The sequence below is a fragment of the Magnolia sinica genome, chromosome 11, assembly GCF_029962835.1.
Source record: "Magnolia sinica isolate HGM2019 chromosome 11, MsV1, whole genome shotgun sequence".
Classification (NCBI taxonomy): Eukaryota; Viridiplantae; Streptophyta; class Magnoliopsida; order Magnoliales; family Magnoliaceae; genus Magnolia; species Magnolia sinica.
This window is the reverse complement of record NC_080583.1, coordinates 82,368,555-82,392,232: the sequence shown is the minus strand read 5'-3', so window position 1 is coordinate 82,392,232 and position 23,678 is coordinate 82,368,555. Positions and strand designations below refer to the sequence as shown.

Genomic DNA, 23,678 nt, shown 5'->3' with positions numbered 1-23,678 from the left:
AAGATCATCTTTGTATTTTACCTTCATCCAGATATTCCTGACATTATCAACAAGTTGTATTGGAAATACATATTACTAAAACCTTACCATAGGCTCTTTGAAAATTTTAATGGTATGGCACTCAATCACCATTGTTTCCTGTCGTGTGGTCCACATGACATTTGGCTCTATATAATTTTTGGAAACCCATCCTAAAATGGTCTTTAGAAGAGGTTGGACGGTGTGGATATATCAAAAATCATCAATCCAACCCGTTAATACGTCACATACAAAACACTGCCCAAGCAGGTGACAGGCAAACGTAGTAATTTCACGGAAGCGGATCGGCCAGTGTACCTCACATCAGTATTGACATCAGCAAGTTTCGTGGGTTTGATCATGAGGTATGTGTTATATCCAAATTATCCATTCATTTGGCGAGCTCATCTTAAGGCTTGAGGCTAAAAATTATGATAGATCTAACTATCAAGTGGACCACATTGCAAAAAGAAGTGAGGGATTGAACATCTACCATTGAATCACAGAAGTTTCAGATCAATATGAAATTTGTTTTTCCTCTTAATTCAGGTCTTTTTGACCTTATGAACAGATTAGATGGAAAATAAACGTTACGGTGGGCCTACGAATTGTTTAAGGGTGAAAATCATTATCTCTGCTATTTGTAGTGTGGTCCGAATAATCTTTGGATATGATTCATTTTTCGGATAATGCTCTAAAATAATCTCTAAGAATAGATGAACGGTGTAGATATAATAAATACATCACTGTGGAGCCCATAAAACTTTGACCTCCTTTGAACCGTTCGTACAAATCGGAGCTCGAGGAGCGTAATGCTCGTCTTCGCACGACACGTACCTACAGCAGCTCTATAGCTGGTGTGAGGTACACCAGCCAATCCGCTTCCGCGGATTTCTTTCGCAGGAAGTTCCTGCGCAAGGATGCTGGGTGGGGCCCACCACCATGTTTGTGGTAAATATACTCCGTTCATCCGTTTGGCGAGCTCATTTTAGGACAAACGACCAAAAACGAGTTGGATCCAAAACTAAAGTGGACCACACCAGAGGGAAAATTGGGAAAAGAAATACCTACCGTTGAAACCTTCCTAGGCTCCACCTTGATGTTTATATGCCATCCAAATCGTTTATAAGGTCATTACCATAGGGATGAAGCGAAAATAATAATAATAATAATAATAAAAAAAGGCTTGAAACAAAGCTTTTATGGTCGTAAGAATGTTTCAACGGTTCTCACTGAATCCCCACTGTTTCATCTCGTGTGGCCCATTCAGTCTTGTATCCATCTCTTTTCTGGTCGCTTGTGCTAAAATGAGCTCGCCAAACGGATAAACGGACTATATTTCCCACAAACATAGTGGTGGGCCCCACTCAGCATCCTTGTGCAGGAACTTCATGCGATTCGCAGGAAATCCGCGTCGCTTCTTCTTCTTCTTCTTCTCTCTCTCTCTGCTACTGCGTTCGCTGAAGAGCTCCATCCAATTCTAGGGTTTGGAGAGCTCCATTTCCTCGTATCTCTGATCGTGATTTCTCAACCGTCCAATCGCGTTTCTCCATCCATATTCTCCTTCCGCCAGAGATGTATCAATGGCGGAAATTCGAGTTCTTCGAAGAGAAATCGCCCTCCGGTAAATGCTCCATTCCCGAAGAAGTCTCTGGAAAGATCCAGTGCTGCTCGAGCGGGAGAGGGAAGATCGCCGTCGGATGTGACGACGGGACCGTCAATCTGCTCGATCGAGGGTTGAAATTCATCTCCGGATTCCAGGCCCACTCCTCGAACGTTATCTTCCTTCAACAGCTCAAGGTAATTAATATTCATTTATCTTATTTTTCCAACTTCTATGATTTTTCTTTTTTTTTTTTTCTTTTTTGCAAATTAGCCTCTACAATTTATTCATATAATTTTAGAAAATTCTCTGTTTATACACACACACACACACACACACACACACACACATCCTTTTATCCCGTATTAGTTGAATTCGTAGTCAGACTGCTAGTATGATCGAAACATCTTCATATTACATATGGCAGATGCATGATAGTGATTGGGACTGTTGATCGTGTGACTGTGAGCCATCACATGGATGGGCCGCGGTCTGAAAGTAAAGGCAATCGGACTATCGTAGCTGTCCAATTGTTGGGCTGCAAGTTGATGGTTGGTGCAAACTCGAGCAATCATGCAATTGTGATTGGGCATATGATGCAACCGGAAGCACGGGATGTGATTAGATGATAAAAAGATCTAGCTAATAAGCTAAGTTCAATGTCAACACATGCACTAAAATGCAACACGCAAGAGAACGGGTATTTTCTCAAAAGAGAGAATATGTTTACTCTTGGAACGGCATACGAGCCTACATTGCTAAAAAGCCTTATTTAATTACTAAAGAAGAGAGAAAACCCTATTACTAATGAAAAGGCTACATGGTCCAATCCTATCGAGGAGATTTTTGGGGCATGAGCCATCTTCAGTGGGGCACAACCATCCAGTGGTTTGAATAACTGAACCATGGGGACCAATTATACAAACTGAAGTCCTGAGTGTACTATGGGGTTGATGATTATAAAAATTTCTTGTAATTCAAGTGGGATAATCAATTTGTATAGATTACATACTTTATCGAATGTTGCCTTTATGTGTTGCATGTGCATGTCTCCTTCTCTGTGGTTCTTCTTGAGCTCCGTTGCGAAAACTGGAGTAAATGACATTGGGTTGAGTGCTTTGGTTCCTAGCGATTGGCTTAGGTTTTGATCCATCTATACTATATATAACGTGAGCAGTTTTTGGACAATTTTGTGGTTGCAATTAATCCTAGGGAGGGAAAAAAGCTTCAGTTTTTTTCTTTTGAGTACCCCTTCAACCTGAGGGCAAATTTGTCCTTTAGACTCCTTGGGAGTAGCCTGCACCAATTCTTCTCTTCTTTGGGTGTAGCCACATTGAAGCCATGGCATTAGGGAGCCTGTGTAATAAAGGTCCTCTGGGGCCCACTGTGATGAATTTGCAACATCGCTGTGCAGGCTTATGTTAAGATGTAGGCCCAAACACAAGGCAGATCTAAAGCTTGAGTGGGGACACATAGGGAAAGTGTTCATGGGTCTCCTGGTGTCAAGACTCAAAACCCCTTCTCTCTTTCTCTCTCTGTTTGTAGCCTTCATGCATGCAGCTGCACCCTTCCCTCAATCTCTTTCTCCATGTCTTTCCCCTACACCTCCATGTGCGTTGCACGTGCATTACCCCTAATGTTGATTGCATCAGTATGTCCTCAATTTCTTAAATTGGAAACATTGTAGTGTTCTTTAATTTTGCCAACAAGGCCAAGGAGCTTCTCGGAGATCGTGTAGAGCCTTGTCAAGGTTGCAACTATATTCATGATATCTTTTATTTTTAAAGCCCTTGGATGGTTATTAACAATCGTCTGTTTCTTTACTTTGATGGCATTCTTCTTGTCAATTCGGTGGCATGCTCTAATTGTTCTAATTGGTAAGGCATTCTACTCCTTTAATGATTGTCATTCCTAATCGTTCTAATTGATAAGGCTAAAATGTGAAGTGTGCTCTTAGGTGTATTTATAAGTTATAACTGAACAGCAGTAACTTGCACCATGACCATGCTTACTACCCTCCGATTTTATCTGGGCTCTTAACAATTCATGTTAACACGATGATGCAATCTTGATGTGAATAGTAATTTTATTGATAAGGGTGCAGTGGCCTTCAGTCCTCTGATTTTTTTTTTTCCTAAAGTTTTGTGACCTTTTTGTTATGCCTTTGTAGCTTTGTTGCACAAACCTTCTATTGAGGTGCTACTCCCCCACCCGAATCCGTTGCCACTTCCCTTATGCTTTGAAATAGATGCTTCCCCTCCCCCATCCCAAATCTGTACCTCTTTCCTCTGTGCTTTGTGCAACTGTATTCTGCAGATGACACTTTTGAGTGACAGTTTTCTTTCTCTTGATAAATCAGCTCCGCAATTTCCTCGTGACTGTTGGGGAGGATGAACAAACCTCTCCCCAGCTATCACCTATCTGCCTGAAGGTTTTCGACCTTGATAAGACGCAGCCAGAGAGTTCAAGCACAACAAGCCCTGTTTGTATCCAGATACTGCGGGTATTCACCAATCAGTTTCCTGAAGCAAAGGTATTGCCATCATATGCACCTCTATATATCTGCTGTCGGACAAATATTCTTTTGTTTTTCTTATAATGGCTTTGGAGAGGTTTTTTAATTCCACATGCATGCAGGTCCCATCCTTTTTACATGTGCCACATATGCCAATTGGGCAAATGCATTCAATACCAAGCCTTCAGATGGTCCTAATGTGTATGTACCCTGGCTCTAGAATCAGGCTGCTCCACTCATTAGGTGGGTCATAATGTAAGAAACAAATGGGTGGCTAAGGAATGCTTGGCGAAGTTTCCCCCCCTCCCCCTTTTGAAAGATTAAAGACTTTTTAGCTGTCCATTTCTTTTGTACACTGGCTCACTCAGTGACTGGATCAGCCTTTTCTGGGCCAGGGCATCTACAAAGTTGGCTCACATGATGGACATCATGGATGTTCTACATACATGACAGCATTACAGGGTTTGTGATCTAAATGCTTGTGAAACAAATGAAGCTCTGGCTTTACACATGCATGCATGGATGTAATTACTGTTGGAGTGTGTTAATTCTGCAGTGCATCTGTACATGTAAGCCTAAGGGTCTGTTTGGTTTTCCATAATCCAGGTAAATCGCTGTAAAGAAGTAATTATTACATTTTTTCACTTGTTTGGAAATGAGTGAGTAATTTCACCCAGAAAACTGGTCCAAAAATGTTGACTTAAATCCGTGGGCCCCACCATAATGTATATAATATATCCATGTCGTCCATCTGTTTTATTAGAATATTGTGAGGCTTGATCCGAAAAAATTAGGAAGATCTAATGTTCAATTGGCCCACATGAAAGGAAACAATGGACTTAATTTGTCCACAGTTGAAAGTTGATTCTTTTACTGGGCCCACATTGAGGTTTATTCACCATCTAACCCGTTCATAGGGTCAAATGGACATGGATAAGTGAAAAATATAAATATAAGTCTGATCTAAAATTTCGAAGGGCCTCAACAAGTTTTTAATGGTAGGCATTCAATTCTCATAATTTCGTGTGGTGTGGTCCACTTGACCTTTGGATTTGCCTAATTTTTGGGCTCATGCCTTAAATTCATTTGGCATAATGAATGGGTGGTGTGGATAAGCCACACACGTTATGGTGGGGCCCATATTTATTTTACAAATTCCTCGATTTAAGTGCTTAAAAAGTAACTGGTCAAGTCAGCATTGGGAAAGATGCAGGTAATTACCTTGGTAAATAATGATTACTCATTTACAAGGTAATTACACTTGAGCCAGAAAACCAAACAGGCCCGAATGTTGAACTCTGATTTTTTTTTATTTTTTCTTTTCCAGATTACATCATTTTTAGTCCTCGAGGAAGCTCCCCCAATATTGCTCATCTCAATTGGGTTAGACAATGGTTGCATTTACTGCATTAAAGGGGACATTGCACGTGAGCGTATCACACGCTTCAAGCTTCAAGTCGAGAATGCTTCAAACAAGAGCAGTTGCCCTATCACAGGTCTAGGATTCCGAGTTGATGGACAGTCCCTTCAACTCTTTGGCGTCACTCCTAGTTCCGTTAGCTTGTTCAACTTGCAGGATCAACCACCTAGGCGGCAGACCCTAGATCAGATTGGATGCGATGTCAATAGTGTTACAATGAGTGACCGCTTGGTACGCAATCAAAGTTGCTTTTCATAAATTTTCTCTTTGGTTCTCTAATTTCTAAAGAACCGATGCTGCCGGATACCGATAATATGCTACAAAGCATCCACTGTACACATGCCACGTGTGTTTACCAATCTGGATGATCCAAATTGCAGGCCTCACTATGAATGAAGTCCATCCTAAAAATCTCACTGATTTAATGATCTTAAACATCTGATTTTTTTCGTTGATTCTGGACGACCGATGATCATAAACATTTTCTTTTAACCCAAAACCGCCTAAATTGCCGGCCTCATTGTGATTTGTGGGATATGCTCCATCCAGTGGGGCCCACGATTTAGGTGGTCGGGGCTGCCATGCATGTAGACCACCATGTGTATGGTGGATGGATTGAGGTACTCGGATCAGGTGCAAGCTGCTGGATTTCAATTATTCCCTTTATATAAGTTGGAAGTTTTTTCCTTGCCACTACTTAGGAACTGATAATTGGCCGTCCTGAGGCTGTCTACTTCTATGAAGTCGATGGGCGTGGACCTTGTTGGGCTTTTGAGGGGGAGAAGAAATTCCTCGGCTGGTTTAGAGGGTACCTATTGTGCGTTATTGCAGATCAGAGAAGCAGCAAGAATACTTTCAATGTTTATGATCTGAAGAACCGACTGATCGCCCATAGCCTAGTGATTGGAGAGGTTTCTCACATGCTTTGTGAATGGGGTAATGTAATCCTTATAATGAGTGACAAGACAGCTTTATGCATCGGAGAAAAGGACATGGAAAGCAAGTTGGATATGCTTTTCAAGAAGAATCTATATACCGTTGCTATCAATCTCGTCCAAAGTCAGCAAGCAGATGCTGCAGCCACCGCAGAAGTACTACGTAAGTATGGTGACCATTTGTACGGGAAACAAGATTATGATGAAGCCATGGCTCAATACATTAACACGATCGGTCACCTCGAGCCTTCTTATGTCATTCAAAAGTTCCTTGATGCCCAACGCATCTACAACCTTACAAATTACTTGGAAAAATTACATGAGAAAGGTCTGGCTTCTAAAGACCATACCACCCTTCTTCTCAACTGCTATACAAAATTGAAAGATGTAGAAAAGCTGAACGTATTCATAAAAAACGAAGATGGTGTTGGAGAGCACAACTTTGATTTGGAGACTGCCATAAGAGTCTGCCGTGCTGCTGGATATCATGAGCATGCAATGTATGTTGCTAAGAAGGCAGGGAGGCATGAGTGGTACTTGAAGATCTTGCTCGAAGACCTCGGTGGATATCAGGAAGCATTACAATACATTTCGAGCATCGAACCCAGCCAAGCTGGGATCACTGTGAAGGAGTATGGTAAGATTCTTGTGGAGCACAAGCCGGTTGAGACGATCGAGATACTCATGAAGCTTTGCACTGATGATGGAGAATCGGCGAAAAAGGGGACAGCATTGAATGGCACACGCATATCTATGTTGCCTTCCCCAGTAGATTTCCTCAACATTTTCATTCATCATCCCGAAGCTCTTATGGATTTTCTTGAGAAGTACATCAGGCGGGTGGAAGATTCGCCCGCCCAAGTAGAAATTCACAATACACTCTTGGAGCTATACCTATCTAATGACTTGAACTTCCCATCGATTTCACAGGTGGGTGATCTCTATCTTAATGGGAATACGTCATCATTGGCCGACAGTAAGGGAAAATCGAGTGTGGATGGCAAAGATATAAATAGGGAGAAGGCTCGTTCGGAGAGATTCGAGAAAGGCTTGCGCTTGCTCACCAGTGCATGGCCATCTGGCACGGAACAACCATTGTATGATGTGGGTCTTGCTGTCATTCTTTGTGAGATGAACACATTCAAAGAAGGGCTGCTGTTTCTGTATGAAAAGATGAAGCTTTATAAGGAGGTGATTGCTTGCTACATGCAGGCCCACGATCATGAAGGGTTGATCGCCTGTTGTAAAAGGCTTGGGGATTCGAGCAAGGGTGGAGATCCATCTCTATGGGGGGATCTGCTGAAGTACTTTGGTGAGCTTGGAGAAGATTGCTCCAAAGAAGTCAAAGAAATCTTGACATATGTTGAAAGGGATGACATATTGCCTCCAATTATCGTTCTCCAGACACTGGCTAGGAATCCTTGCCTCACTCTCTCTGTTGTCAAGGATTACATTGCTCGGAAACTCGAACAAGAATCGAAGCTGATTGAAGAAGATCGTCGATCTATCGAGAAGTACCAGGTAAGTATTTCAGAGTGGTTCTTACCTTTATATTGCAGAAATCTTTTCAATGTCCATCTGTGCTTGCTTTTGCATGCATAAGCAGATGCCTTTCTGAGGTGGGAGAGAGGGTGTCTGAGAGTTTCAACTACATCTGAAAGAATTCACTGCCCTGTGTGTGTCTCCATGTGCCCATAATATTTTCTTTGATTATTCTATCATTTAAAATTCGCAACTACAAAATGGGTTTGCCACAAGTCACAATTAGGGTTGTCAATGAGGCAGGCCTGGGGTTGGCTTTGGCGCATATTTTTAACTGTTCGGTCCAGCCTATTCAAAATTTCCATTTTGCTTGGCTTGGCCCTGGCCCATTGACAGCCTTATCATAAATTTTTTTTTTTGGAAAGGTAATGATTTATTAGAAAAGCCAAAATGGTTTGAAAAGACTACAAAACCACCCAATAGAACACTCAACGACAGCCTTAACTTGTGAGGTCCACTCAATTACATCCAATTTAACCGTCCTAAAAACCTTCAAGACTGACCCACTCTGGTTCTGGGAGCACCGTTATTTCTCTCCCCATAGAGCCCAAAACACCACCAATAAGGACAATCTCCAAATCAATCCTCCCTTCTTCCCGATCCTTCCCCCATGCCAGGCCAGGAAAAGGCCCTTCACGGAGCCTGGCGGCACCCATGATACACCAAACTCTGCAAAGAACCTCACCCAAAGCTCGTTAGCAAAAGGATAATGCATAAATATGGCATATGTGCATGCCAATGTTGACTGTCCAATCCGTGGGCCTTATCATCGATGGAGCATTTCCTGAAAATGACATTAATTGTATGATCTTAACCCTCTGATATCACCCATCGAATTTTGGACCTTTGGCCATTTTCTTTTTAGTCATCCCTTTTGACTGCCACCAATTGAAAAATGGAAGCTTTGGATTTGTCAAGTGAATGTGAGCTTCTAGCTAGAGCTGGGCATGGGATGACTTGACTCGCCTAACTCGACTCGTTCGACTCGTTTGGACCCGATTTGAATCGAACCAAATGGGTAAGTCGGTCTGAACTGAGTAGGATTCACCCAATTTGAACTCAAACCGAGTCGAGTTCGAGTTACCCAGTAACTTGACCCGAAACTCGATCCGGTCAGACTCGACTTGATCCGAAACCAACTCGACTCAGATTCAGGTATATATAGATATATATACACACACACACACACACACATAAATTAAGAACCCTAGTTTTTAAGTATCTTTAACACTATATGCCGCACCCGACCATGACCCTGACCCGATCCCAAACTCTCTCCCTCCTTCATCCTCCTCCTCTTCCAAACCCAGCAACCACCTTCCTCTCTCTCCTCCACTGACTCCCTCCCTCCTCTTCCAAACCCGGCAGCAACCCACCACCATCACCACCTTCCTCTCTCTTCTCCACTTCCTCCCTCCCTCATCTCTCGATCTGAATCGGTGCCAACTTGAACCGACTCGGTACTTTTGACTGGGTCGGACTCGGTCCGGATTAGTCTAGGCTAGACCCGGACTCGGATCGGTTCAGGCATGCTGGACTTAGTACCAAGTCAAGTCAAGTTCGGGTTAGGCCTATTTCAAAACCGGATCGAGTCGGGTCAGCCCTAACTCGGTCCGACTCGACTCGATGCCCAGCTCTACTTCTAGCTATGGTCCCATCCATGATGGGTTCCATTATTTTGACAATCTGGATAATCTGGATCTTTTGCCACAGCTTAGTGAGCTGTCACAAATGAAAATCTACTTCTGCCCAATTTAAAATGTGGTTCATTAGCCCGTGCAAAGCACTAACAATGAATTTTCTTGGGCAGTGCTATATACACACATCCTTTGTCTTTTCTGCTCATCGTGTTACTCCCCCCTTTCCTGGTGCACGGTGGATTGCATTTCTCCCACTTTTTCATCTGATGGCTGTAAGCTTGCAAGACAGAATAATCACAATAAGCAAGGATGTCAAAACCATAATTGTATTGCAAATCGTAGTAGGGATTGACTCATATTGTTAAGTCATGAGAATCTTATGATATTCTTTAAATATAAATAGAAAATATGGAAAAATAAAAATAAATCAGAAAAAATTTAAAACTCATCAAGCATCCAATTATCATCGATTTACACCAAGAAAAGTAATACGTCCTGATGTTGGTAACTGAGAACTTGTATATGGTATGCATATCACGGTAAAGTTAAACAATTCTTGTCTTTCTTTTATGCCTTTTGTTTTAAGAATTGTACCCTAAAAAAGCATACAAGTATCCTTTTAATAATATGAGTGTAGAACATGTGGCATTCAATTCCATTGACTGAAGAAAAATATACCTAGATGCCTTTGTTTTGGTTTTTGGAACTCCCCAAATCTAGCTCCCTCCCTCCCTCAATCGATTGATCAATCGATGTCTCTCGACAAAAATGAGGATTTTTAATAGGGAGGCTTTTTATGTGTTTTAAAAGTAAATGGGTGAAAAACCAAAATAAGAAAATGTATAAAAATGAAAAAAAAAAATCCCGTAATTTTGGGTCCCATTTGCGCATTCCTCCTATCTTATGATTCTACCAAATTCGATACAATTCAGCCAGTTCATATTGTGTGCTGTGCTGTACAATATGAATTGTATAATTCCTATAGAAAATGGTATGATCTTGACAACATTCAGCAAGCATACAATTAGAATTCCTATTTGATGTTAATGAAAATATCTTTATAATGCAGGAAGACACCTCGGCAATGAGGAAAGAGATACAGGATCTCAGGACCAATGCAAGGATATTTCAGCTCAGCAAATGTACTGCTTGCACCTTTACACTCGATCTTCCTGCAGTCCATTTCATGTGCATGCATTCATTTCACCAACGTTGCCTTGGTGACAATGAGAAAGAATGCCCTGAGTGTGTGCCTGAGTACAGATCTGTCTTAGAGATGAAAAGAAGCTTAGAGCAAAATGCTAAAGACCATGACCGGTTCTTCCAGCAAGTGAAGGACTCAAAGGATGGATTCTCTGTTATCGCCGACTATTTTGGTAAGGGGATTGTGAGCAAAACTAGTGACGGCCAAACGGGGGTTCTCAGGTCAGACAGTAGTACCCCAGGTGGCTTCTGAAGTTTGTTGTGGTGAGATTCGTGTTGATTGCGGTGGTTTTTTTTTTCCCCTCTTGGTTTGTTTAGTAACGGAAGTGAAATTGATGAGGAAATGCATTCTGCATTTCATACATCTTGTGAATTTTCCACATCTCAAGCAGTGCCAGCTATGATTTTCTGTCACCCTGCAATACCTTCTTTTCGAAGGCTAGAAAACAGTTTCATAGACCACCATTGTATGAGAGGTGGTGACTCGCCCACTTCGGGTAGCATACGTGTGTGGCAGTCCATACCTTTGAGATTGTCGGCTCTGTTTTTGGATGAAGCATTATCTGTAAATCACACCGGTGGACAATCTTAAACATCTTACTTTTTATCCATCAATATCTGATGGCCTCGAATTGGATGGGGAGGTATATTCCATCAGTTGAATTTTGCAGGCTGTGCTCCATCCACAATGAACCTCATAAATTGGATGCTCTGGATTTAAGTACTTGTATGTGATGTGTACGAAGGACCACTCACCACCATTCAGACGATTGTGGTCAACTATTCTTGCCAAGAAAAGGAGAAAGCGAGAAATATGTGTGCTGAGAGTAGACGTCGCCGTAGTTTCAGTAAACGGTTTTGTTCCAAGGCTGAGATTTGTCATGTAAATACTCCACTTAGAGGATTTTCCCCCTGCTATTGGATGTCATTTATGCCTACACAGGCAACAGTTGCTCACCAAACGGGGCCTCGATTAGACGGTTCTTTTCCTGAATTTCGACCAAGACAGACGGCTATTTGGATTGAGAATTATGGCCTAGAAGTGCAATGACTACAAATTACAATACTTCTCTCCTGGAAAATCGGTAATTTGATTGGTCATTCCCGTGTTTGGATAGGAGTGGTAAAATCGTAATGATGATACTTGTGCATTACTGAAATGTTAAATTAATAAGGAAAATACACTGATGTGCATGTTTGGACAGGGGATGATTATAATTCCTTGTTTCTTATTATATTTGCATTTGACCATTGAATTATGTGTTTTTAAACAAACGTTTAAAATTGTAACGATGGGGCTTTTCACATTACATTACGGCTGTAATTTGCAATGCAAATAGGCCAATCTAGTTCAAAGTTACTTCTTGCATTAATTTGAGTGAGGTATTGAAACTTGTTTGAGCTTTCCTTGATTTTGTTTGCATTGAACCCTAATAAAAATAAGGTAAAGGATCCAGTGCTAAAAATGAACATGTATGAGATTCGAACTGTTCATCTGTTGTTCTTTACTGTGGATGGGCTATGCGCTGAAATCACGCCGATTAGATGATCATAGCTGTCGATTGGAGGACTCATGCAAGTTGGGCGTGTCAACCTTTGGCAGGAATTTTCTTTTTTCTCACTGCCCAACCGTGATCATAAAATTGTCCAATCAGAGCCTAGGATGAGCTGACCTGTGTGATTTTTAGGCCATGTTCTATCCATCGTAGTGCCCAACAGATAAATGGTTAGGATCTCGTACATGTGTGCCATGTGTCTTTGACCTTTAGTCTCTCTTACTGCTTCCCGGTGTAAAACTGTGCTTTCCATTCATACTTGATTTGGATTGTTAAGTAGGAAATTCTATACAATGCTCAAGCTGCATTTTTCTTACAGTTTTGTACAGGTCGGACCCATTCTTCAGTGATCCAAACGGTTTGTATGGCGGGTTTCACCTGTCGATTGCTCATGGACCAAAGGTATCTGAGATGGAAGATCCCAGCCATTGAATATTTGCCTGTTTATATTGAATGTTAACTGCTGCACCTGTAAAATGGCAGTGCATATGCATTTCTGCTTACCAAAAATGATCCACTAAGACCTCTCGATTCATATGCATGAGTCAACGAAGCAGTTGACAAATAGATGGAGGGCATTGCGCCCCGATGCCTCTAATCATTGGCTTGACCCGGTTGAAATTATCCTGTGAAGTGCTAGAATGTGATACGAGTTTGGAAAAAACATCCCGCTTGATCGGAAAATGTGAAAGTACCGGCGCTTTCAGATTTGAAAAGGGGCGTTTGGATGTTTTTTTGCAATGAACCACGGTTATTGATCTAACAGGTGGAAATAACCAAAATGGTGATTTCCTTCTCTGATTGTCATATATGATGGTAGAGACTCCAAATTGCGATTGTTTTATTTTCAAGTTGGAACTTCAAAGGATTGTAGTTCGATTTTTTAGGGCTATTCCCCAATTGTGAGAATGGGGAACATCTTTAATTCTTGAGAAACAATTTGATGCTCTGGTAGAGTGTGATGGTTGATATGCAGGCAGTCACAAATTGCACAACTCCGAAGTGAAGGTTATGTGAATGTAATTTCCTAACTAGCTGATTAGCGGACATTTGAACCGAAAAATTGTCAATATTCCGAATTCAACAAGCAAATTCCTACTGATTGTAGGTTAGGATTGTTTTCGATGATGACCTCTCTATAGTGGGTCCCACAATTTGGATGGTTTAATTTGAGTTACCATATGCTTCTCACCCTACTAAGATTGTCGACGAAACATAGCCGAAAGAGATGTCCTGAAAAAGTTATTAACAAATTTAGAAATGACAATAATAGAGGAATCAAGAAGCTTAGATGGCATTTAGAAGTAAACGTTGAATTGCATCATTAAGTTGCAACCTTGTGTTAGGAAGTTGGAAAACTAAGCCGTCATTTATGGTGCGTTTGGTTGCACCAAATATCATGAAATTTCATTGTATTTCATGATTATTCAACGAGCTACTGAAGCCAACCAACCCCGCTACGCCGGGTTGCGCAGCCCGGATTTGCGAAAAACCCCTGGATCGACTGTCGTTTCCTGTTTTAATTTCGTTTTACTATAAATAGTAAGTTTTAGTTTAATTATAACTCTTCATCCGTTGGGCTTGGGCTCGCCCAACGTAAAGAGCTTAGAATAATTAGGAGAATGGTTTGGTGAAGCCAAATAGACACTTCTCTATAGTGGGTCCCACAATTTGGATGGTTTAATTTGAGTTACTTTATGCTTCTCACCCTACTAAGATTGTCGATGAAACATAGCCGAAAGAGATGTCCTGAAAAAGTTATTAACAAATTTAGAAATGACAATAATAGAGGAATCAAGAAGCTTAGATGGCATGTAGATGTAAACGTTGAATTGCATCATTAAGTTGCAACCTTGTGTTAGGAAGTAGGAAAATTATGCCGTCATTTATGGTGTGTTTGGTTGCACCAAATATCATGAAATTTCACTGTATTTCATGATTATTCAATCCAATTTGGTGAAAAATATCTTGATATGTGGTGCAACCAAACGCAAACTTTTCAATGTTAGCAGCACAGAAGAAGTGTCGAAGTGGGCTGGTTTGGGCGTGGATTTTGAACTTATCAACCAGACCCATTGGGTGGGCCCCATTCAAAATTTCAATTTTTGCTTGGTGCTCCACTCAAAAAGAGGGTTTCCACATCCAGAAATGATCACATACAGTCCCTGTATCATGGGTTTCACATCCACCCCTTTCTTTCCTGCCAACATGTCACGTGTGGGCAATCCAATCCTTGCAAAGGGTGGGGCACCATCATGAAGATCACTTGGCCAGAAAATCAGAACGATCTACTCATTGGATAGGCCACAGAAGTATTGAGTCATATGATTGGTTGATTTCAATTCCGTCTCCTGATGGAAAAGCGTAGTGGCCTGATTTTCTCACTAGCTGTTCATCATACTAAGATCCACCTTTTGGACGGCTTGGATATTCTACATATGTTGCCCAGAGAGAAAGAACTGTATGTGATCCTTTCTCTTCTACATCCGCATAGCGTCACAACGATCTCGGTTCGTTCGGTAGGGGCCCCAACTCCGGCATCAAAGGGCTGGCCCATTTGATTATTCTTGCGGGCCATTGGATGTCTGAGGGGTCTGCATCAAAATCATGCTGTTCCCAATGGTGTGGCCCACCTGAGCTTCACATCAGCCTGATTTTCAGGCTGTATGGTGAATATAAAGGGGGCATAACTGATGGACGGAGTGGATGTTAGAAACATAACAGTAGGCCCCAAAGGAGCTCAAATGTAGTCTAACACACCTTTTGGCCACCAAAACAGACCTTTGTTGGAGTAAGATCTGATTTAGGCATGATCATGCAAATTAGTATAGCTGTTAGATTAGATTATGGACTGTTGATCAATGTCTCCATATCATGGTCCACTGTACGGATTGAATTTTGAACAGAGACTCTTGACCAAAAACAAGTGGGGCCCATTACATTGTAAAAGTTGCATATCTAATGGTGATGTTTGACAGTATCCAAAATCCAAATCAGATCAAATTGCAACTTCACAAGCCCATTTGGGCCTTTAGGGGCCCACAGCCAGTTATATGGGACTGCAATTTCACCACCACCTATAAAATCCCGGAAACGTCTTTATCTTACAGCATCTGTTACAAGACAGTTGATCACCTACAATCGTTGTATATACACGGTGGGGTACAACTGCTAAGCGGGAGGAACAAGCATGATATCTACCCGTCCATCAGGTCCACTACCTTATTTTCACCACAGAACTCAAAAATCAGGCCGATCCAAAACTCGAGTAGGCCACACCATGGAGAACATCTGGGATGGGGACGTTGCCATTAGTTAAATGTGGGGTTCACAGTGGTTTATGTGCCATCCAATCCATTCATCTGATGTGCCTCATCAAGAAAAAGGAACGTACCAAAAATCACGCTATTTTGAGATCACTCCTAGTGCACCAAACATCTCAAGCAAGCCCCAATCCAACGTGTAAGATTTTGTGAAAAGCATAGGAAATGAAATAGTTTCTTGGGAAACTAGGAAACATTGTTTTCCAATAAGATATACTAGAAATTTAGAACCCATTTCCTTATTTATTTGGTAAAATAAATAATCTCCTTGTAGTTACTATTATGTCAAGGACGCTTGAAGATGGAGAATAGCACATGCAGCATGGCATTGTGAGGGTAGTTGAAGCGGAATTAATGAACATGTGGCGCATGTAAGGTGCTTGAAGATATTCGTTGGCACATGTGAACAAAAAATACACTGGCATATTTGAAACGCATGGGCACTTGAAGCCAGATTATAGCACTTGTGCATATAGGCACATTGGCACCTGTGGCATATATGTAGAAGTGGATGGATGATGGTAAATGTACCACATTGGCACATTTTGGGTGCTTTACACATGGGGTGCTGCAAGAGAAAATGGATGGCAGGACATGTGTCACATCAGTACATGTGAGCATGATAAGATGGATGGTGGCACATGTAGCACATTAGCACATGTGGAGTTTTGCATGTGTAGGGTGTAGGAGAAGACGGAATAGTGGTACATGTGACACATTAGCACATTGCATACTAGCACATGGTTGTATCGAAGATGGACGATGGCTCATATGGTATATTAGCACACATAGAACATGTTAGGCTATTGAAAATGGACGATGGGATATTTGGGTTCAACTCTTAAAAAACCTATTTTCTTTCCAGATTCTAACTCATGGCTCAGTGGTAGATAGAGTGCATTTAAACACCGAGATCATGGGTTTGAGTGCCCATGTGGGGATAGTGCCGGTCCCATGCATTGGGACACTTTGACAGTCCAACCAGTAGTTGGTCTAAGATTCCTATTGGGTGGATGGCATAGGCGGGTGAGGCGAGGCGGTTGACTGCCGAATGATAGAAGCAAATAGCAACCTGACACTCCCGGGGGGAATCCGTACCTATCCACCTGATGTCCCCAAGAGTAGTCAAATAAGGGAACAGACCGCTCCTGGTGTTCGAACTAGTCATTAATGGTTGGCATCAATTGGTACCCTTTCGGTATACGTTGCGAACACTTTCATTTTGAGCGTCTCATCTTCTCTGGAGAAGCAAAAATCAGAAAACAGTCCAACTTGGATAGATTAAGTAACACAATCAGTGTCGTTTTCATGCTGTAACCCATGAAATGTATGCCTAACCCAGTAGATGTAAAGGCATCTTTGAAAGCTTTTATTTTCTATCGATATGAGTGACTGGCCATGTTTGGTTGCCACTTACAAATGATTTCATCTCATTTTAGTTAATACTTTTTATGTATTAGACATCATAGTTTATATAAGTTATGGATTATTAAGATCATTTTTTAATCCTCTGTTAACTTTTTTTTTTTTTTAAAAGAGAGAAATGAACTTGTTTCTTAACTGGTGACCAAACAGTGCCTCATACAATCAAACCCAAACACAACCTTGGAGAAACTGCTACAGCATTGCAATGAATCATGATTTTCGAAATACCCAACTCACCCCATATTTCTTACAGTGACGCCTTTGATGCTATTAAGGACAGAATCGAATCATCAAAAAGACACGACTGAGTTTCGCTGCCTAGAACAAAAATGTTTTTGGTCCATCCTTTCCTCCAGAAGTCCATAGAAAAAGAATTTTTCCATGGAATATTAAAGCATTCTCCTTGGGTCGAGTGATCAAAAACAACTTCAAGATTCATTGATAAAATGCCAGGTGTGTCATCAATCATACCAGCCCACAGCTCCACCCTGAGATGATCTGTGCATCTAGGGCTGTCAACGGATCAGGTCCTATAGTACCCTTAACCGGGCTAACCAGGGTCAGGTCTTGCTAGGTCCAGGTCTACTCTGGATCTAGATTTTGAGTTGGGTTAGTGAAAAATAAGAGCATTTACATGGTTGGCCCCCACCCAATGGATGGATTAGATGCACACACGTCCCACTTGTATGGTGTGTAAATGAGTTCTCATACATGTTTAAGGATAAGGAAACCTCATTTTGTGGCTGAAATCATCAATATAAATAAATATTAACACTGCAACCCAAACCCCACTGACCCAACCTGAGATCCAAAACGAGATGGAATTCCAGAACCTAAACAACTCAGTTGAGAGCTCTGTGACCAGCTCAAGTCCAGATCCCTAAACCCTAAACCCTAAAACCCTAAACCCCAAACCAGAGATTAATCACCCCATAAACATTTCTTGCATCTTGTTAACATGGAAATGAGTACATGTAACTGTAAACTTCATCACTAAAACTTGCTTTTAATTATGTGCCGTGATGAGCGGTGTTTCATGATAAATGGCCAAAAAACCACACTTCAATGAATTAAAATACACACACACACACACACATTGAAAAATACTGAACGTTGCCAATTATATGGAACATCTTTTGCAGCATGTAAAAAATGTAGGTTTCCCCAGTTGATATAAAACTTCACTAGAAGTTATGAGTATGTTGACCTCTCTAACAAAAAACCAAACAAAAGCAAACACCTCAGCAGTTGAAGAAGAACGAAAACAAGAAACAAAATAAAAAACAAAATTTTTGACCTCTTTAACTTTAATTGCATTTTGATCTTAAACTTTAAAAAATAAAATAAAATAACATAAGAGAATTTTCACTAACACGACAATGATGAAAACAACAAATATTCTACTATTGAATTAAATCACACTCGATGTTATTAGATCAAACTCAACCTTTTTGTAACAAAAATATGTGCATATCAGAATTACTTATACGGTTATACCCAAAGATTCTATGGCACGTCTTTCTTGTACGTATCTTGGTCCTTACGAAGAAACTTTATTTATTTATTTTTTGAGAAAGGTGGAGAGCACACCACCTGCATTTGATTAATTGATAGAGAGAACATATCAATAGGACTTTCAATAAAAGTCTGAAAGGGATTAAATGGTTTTCCAGAGGGCAAAAGGAGGGCGGTGTCTTGGTCCTTGGGAAGTGCCCAATTCAAGGGGATGGAGTTGGAAAGATATTTTGGGTTTATTTGGGAGCTATGATTCCATGTAAATGAGGAATAAATGGGATGATTTCTCATCTCACTCATTCCCTATCGCTTTTGTAGCCTTTGTGCTATTTCAACTCAAGAAAATTCTCTCATTACCATTAAAAAAGTCAAGCATAACAAATCATGAAACTTTTCTTAATAATGATTACTAGAAGTTATTTATTTATTTATTTTTAGAAGAGAAGACAAGCAATTAGATCCTACACTAGTAATTATAATACATTCGCTTCGAAAAATGAACTAAAAAAGGAAAGAAAGATTATGCACGATGGTGATCAATGAAACCATATCCAATCAAAAAGAAAAGCACTTCAATGGCTACAAGTAGCATTGAAGAAAACTTCTAATCTTAATCCTCACTACTTAAAACACGCTAGTCTTTAACTGTTAGAGGTGAAGTGCTCAAACTAGTAATCTCGTATTTTCAAAATCCTGAGAATGCTAGTTCAATCCATCATAGAGGAATCAAACCATTCTGCTGAATAGACAATGCCCCAAGCTCATGTCGAAAAGCTTTTTTTTTTTTTTTTCATTGCACAAACCGCATTGATAAGATGTCTTGTGAATTAAACCCTTGATTTCTGTATAGAATCAATAAACATTCCCGACCATGTATCTCTTTCTCAAAGGAAATCTTAAATGTTGTCACTAGAACTGAAGGCAGGCATCTATTTAAAACATTAAGCACGCACAATAGAGATGAAGATTTCAAGACATATCCATGACGTGCCGGACGGGTTAATGAATGGTCAGGCAGCATTTCTAAGTTTCATAGAACTAAAGAGTTGCAGAATGTCAGCATGGTTACGGATATGATGAGGACACTTATAGAGCAGATCTTGGGCCTCAGAATGCCTACCTTCCTTGAAGAAGGATTCGAAAACATGAAGATATGCTGAAGATGATGGGGATTGCTTCACGGTCAATGCTTTCAAGAATCCAACAGCATCTTCCACTGTCCCGAACTTGGATATGTAGTGAACGAAAGGGTCACCAAAAGGCGGAAAGTTGTGGCGTTTCATTAGATGCAGGAGCTTCATTGATTCTTCAAGTTTCCCCTCTCCCAGCAGCTTTTGTATCAAATGCTTGAACGTGGCCTGCCAAGGTCTCAAACGAGCCTTCTCAACCATTTCAACAAACAGGGTGTATGCACCACCTGCCTTATTCTTACTGCACAAACCATTTACCAAGACTTCAAGCAGATCAGCATCGGCGTCGCAGTTCTTCTCCATCATCTTTGTAAAACAGGAAAGCGCTTTGTCCACCTCGCCTGCAAGGCAATGCCCTTGGATCAGAATTGTCCATGTCTTGAGATCTGGAATACATCCCCGCACTTCCATCTCATCCAACATCTTGCATGCTTCATCCAACCTCCCGGCCTTACAGAGTCCAAACACCAGCTGGCTGTAAGTTATGTTATCTGGCTCAAACCCGGCATCCATCATGGCCTTCAGAATCTTCTCTGCCTCGTCGAACCTCCCCGTACTAGTCAAAGATCGATGAACCCCGTCATAAACAGCCTTCGACAGAGAGTGTCCAGCTGCTTCATAGGTCCTCACAACTCTGAAAACCAAATCAAGATCCGGGCTACCAGTCAGCGAGATCTGCCGCAGGAGCACATTACAATCCTGAGCTGAAGGCTTATAAGGGCTCTCCATCATGAACTCATAAAGCTCGACTGCTTCCTTCATCATCTTCCTCTTCACAAACTGCCTCAATAGCTTTATATAAGTGTCGATATCCATCTCATGCCCTTGGCTCTTCATTTCCTTGACCATGCTCCAGAATTGCTCAATAAAATCCTCCCGCCCGAGAATCCTCACAACTGCATTGTAAGTGACTGCGCTGTGCTCGTAACCAGGCTGCTTCCCAGCCCAATTGAAAAATCCCAATGCCCGGAGAGGGTACAGGCGGACTTCTCTCAAGACCTTTACCATGACAGCATCCGACAACGAAAGCTTAAGGTCGTCCAATTTTTTCTTGGCATCTTCATCCCAATCAGATCCTGAAACGATCCCAATCACAGCATTCACGTTCGCATCAGTCGCACTCTTCTCCGCCATCTGAGAGTAGAGTTTCGACAAAGCTGCAGTCTCAGCCACCATCTTTGCCTTCCCAAAAGTACTCATGAGTGTATCGTAGGTTGCCTTATCGATCTCAAAACCTTGGCTGGAAAGATCATAGACCATGATCCAAAACTCCTTCATCCATTCCTTGTGAGCCAAGATCCTGAGCATCAAACCATATGTCGCAGCACTGATGCTTGACAACTTCTCGACAGAGGCCCACCTGAAGAAATTGACAGCCTTTTGGGGGGATTTCTGGAGTTTCTTCAGCACGTATAGCACAGATTCATGGGTTAGGGTGGGGATGGAACTTTGTAGCTCAACTTCGATGTCTTTGGACCATGGGTTGGAGAGAATCAATTCAGAAATGGAGTTTGGCTGGGATGAGAAATTGACAGTTTGATAATGATGATGGACAGGAGGAGAAGGAAGAGATGGGAGGAGATTTGAAGAAGGAATCGACTGGAAATGGAGAGGACGAGATGTGCAAGGTGGTCTTGAGAGGAGAGAACTAAAAGCTCTCAAAGATGCCAGCGTTCCCTTTGAAATTTTCATGGTTGCTGTGAATCTCTTTCACAAAGGAAACATCAATGGAGCCTGTAAAAGGGACATATGCTTGCAAATGGTTAATACTGTAAACTTGGATCCTGGAATTTGTATGGTACACTCAGATTTTTTCAGTTTGTACAAGTGGGTCCGATAAATTGATTTGATTAGAGCCATACCATGGATGATTATGTGGGCCACCACGTGAATTTGGAGGTTTTTGGATGGTTGTCCACTACTTTCTATGGTTTGGACCGACTTTTTTTTTTTTGTTGACCAACTAATGATTGTATTGGGCATCCCATAATTGTGACGGGGCTTATATAATGCATGGGTTGGGTGTCTTATAATCAACACAGCGGGCCCCACCATAGACAACAATGGACAAGTCTCCCAAGACCTCCAGATTCACGTGGTGGCCCACATGATGGTTGGATAGGCTTAATTTTGAGGGTGTCCAACTTGCACGGTGGGGTGACTTGCTGGAGAGGTTGGATATCGTACACATGCCCGATGGACCCCATTCACAGAACATGTAGAATAAGCTTATTCAACAAGGACTTGTGGAGGAACAAGCCTCTTGTACAAGCCATTGTTTACTTCAGTCAAACTTGGAAGGTGGTGAGTTGTGTGTGTAATTTCAAATATATAATAGTTGAGGTACAGCCTAAGCAAATGTGGACAAAAAATACTAGGCCTATCAACTCCAGCTACCTCACTTGAGCCCGGTGTGAAAATGCCCCTGCATTAATCACCCCCAGTGAGAAGTCTCAAACACGAGTCCTCCCGCTCTGATACCAATTTGATGCAAGACAATTAACCACTTGCTCTAAAAGCTTGAATTGTTAGAGTATGGCGAATTAATCCCTTTATCTCTAGCCCAGGCCCCACATCTCATGGGTTAGGACCTCGGCCGAACCCCCCTCGTGGGCCTCAAATCACATGGGTCACCCACCTCAAGTGTGTCCCCGCATCCCACAGGCTACCCCACTCGAGCCCGGTGTAAAAATGCCCCTGCATTAGCGGCCCCAGTAGTAGGCAACACATACAATGCTAATCATCGAACTAAGCATGTGGGCCCCAGTAGTAGGCAACACATACAATGCTAATCATCAAATTAAGCATGCGGACCCCAGTAGCAGGTAACACATGCCGGATTGCGAATGGAGGCAGAGGCAGAACGAGCTCTTTGAAGATTGTAAGTGAAACCCAGATTAACCGATTGAATTGTTTATGACAAGCTGAGCCCGCAAGGAATCTGAGTAGCAGGAATGCGAATCTCCGTAGCATTGCTCCTTCCCAAAAGGAACCACGTGGGGTCCACTACGCGTACATGTGTTCCTGACACTTGGTGCATCTGTTAGGTGGGGCCCACTGCGTGCACGTGCTTGAAGATGGTCAGCTGATCTGAAGCGTCAATCTGATGGGGCCAACCGTGAATGGGGGCTCAGGAAGAGTGGGCCCCACCTAACAGAAGCACCAGTCCCAGGAATACGTGTAGTGGGCCCCACTTATATGCATGGGGGGCGAGGTCCCTTTCAGGAAGAGGGCCCCTTCACTCCCTCCATGAGTGAGAGTGAGAGTGAGAGTGAGAGTGAGAGAGAGAGAGAGAGGGATGAAGAAAAACAAAACAAATACCTTCTCGTTGGATGGACGGAAGTTGCCTCGACGGACAGTAGGATCTTGTCTCTGATGGACAGCGCTTGCCGCGGAGGACGATAGAATCCGGCCTCGGATGGACGGAGCTTGACTCGACGGACTGTGGGAGCTTGCCTCGACGAAGAAGGAGAGAAGAGGGAAAGAAACCCTCGATTTTGTATTTGAAGTCTCTCTGCTTCGAATATCTCTTTGAAAAAGGTTTTACTATTTACAACCGTGCCATTGTAGCGTCACTCGTCCTGAGTTACACTTTCATGAGCCAAAAAAGGGTACTTAAATAGGTGTACTCGAGTCGAGCACCAAGCTCGACTCGGCTCGGCCACTAGCTGAACTCAGCTTGGCTCAGTCCTCAAGCCTGACTGGCCAGCTCGACTCGGTTCAGTCAGCAACTCGGGCTAGTTCAAGCCTCTGCGTCATTTTCTCAAACACAGAGTACACCTTCAATCTCTCG

General features: G+C 42.0%; 2 protein-coding genes across 5 annotated transcripts; one reads left to right on the top strand and one right to left on the bottom strand.

Annotated features, from left to right (window-relative positions):
- Window positions 1–1,385: 1,385 nt before the first annotated feature.
- On the top strand, window positions 1,386–12,992 carry LOC131219520 (vacuolar protein-sorting-associated protein 11 homolog). Of its 4 annotated transcripts, XR_009158240.1 has the most exons (7): window positions 1,386–1,818; window positions 3,981–4,154; window positions 5,464–5,787; window positions 6,258–8,012; window positions 10,743–11,140; window positions 11,820–11,961; window positions 12,752–12,992. XR_009158240.1 is itself a non-coding variant. In XM_058214706.1 (6 exons), exons 1-5 carry the CDS (start codon window positions 1,594–1,596, stop codon window positions 11,127–11,129), a joined length of 2,865 nt encoding a protein of 954 aa, XP_058070689.1. In that variant the 5' UTR covers window positions 1,386–1,593; the 3' UTR covers window positions 11,130–11,140; window positions 12,752–12,991. The 4 variants fall into 4 exon arrangements, 3 of the variants coding, with proteins under 3 accessions (XP_058070689.1, XP_058070688.1, XP_058070687.1); XM_058214706.1 differs by lacking the exon at window positions 11,820–11,961 and having other exon boundaries at window positions 12,752–12,991; XM_058214705.1 differs by lacking the exon at window positions 12,752–12,992 and having other exon boundaries at window positions 11,820–12,082.
- Window positions 12,993–19,459: 6,467 nt separating this feature from the next.
- Window positions 19,460–23,394, bottom strand: LOC131219519 (pentatricopeptide repeat-containing protein At3g48250, chloroplastic). The gene is made up of 2 exons (XM_058214702.1): window positions 23,207–23,394; window positions 19,460–21,619 (listed from the first exon to the last, which is right to left on the bottom strand). Exon 2 carries the CDS (start codon window positions 21,575–21,577, stop codon window positions 19,706–19,708), a length of 1,872 nt encoding a protein of 623 aa, XP_058070685.1. The 5' UTR covers window positions 21,578–21,619; window positions 23,207–23,394; the 3' UTR covers window positions 19,460–19,705.
- Between the last annotated feature and the right edge of the window lie 284 nt (window positions 23,395–23,678).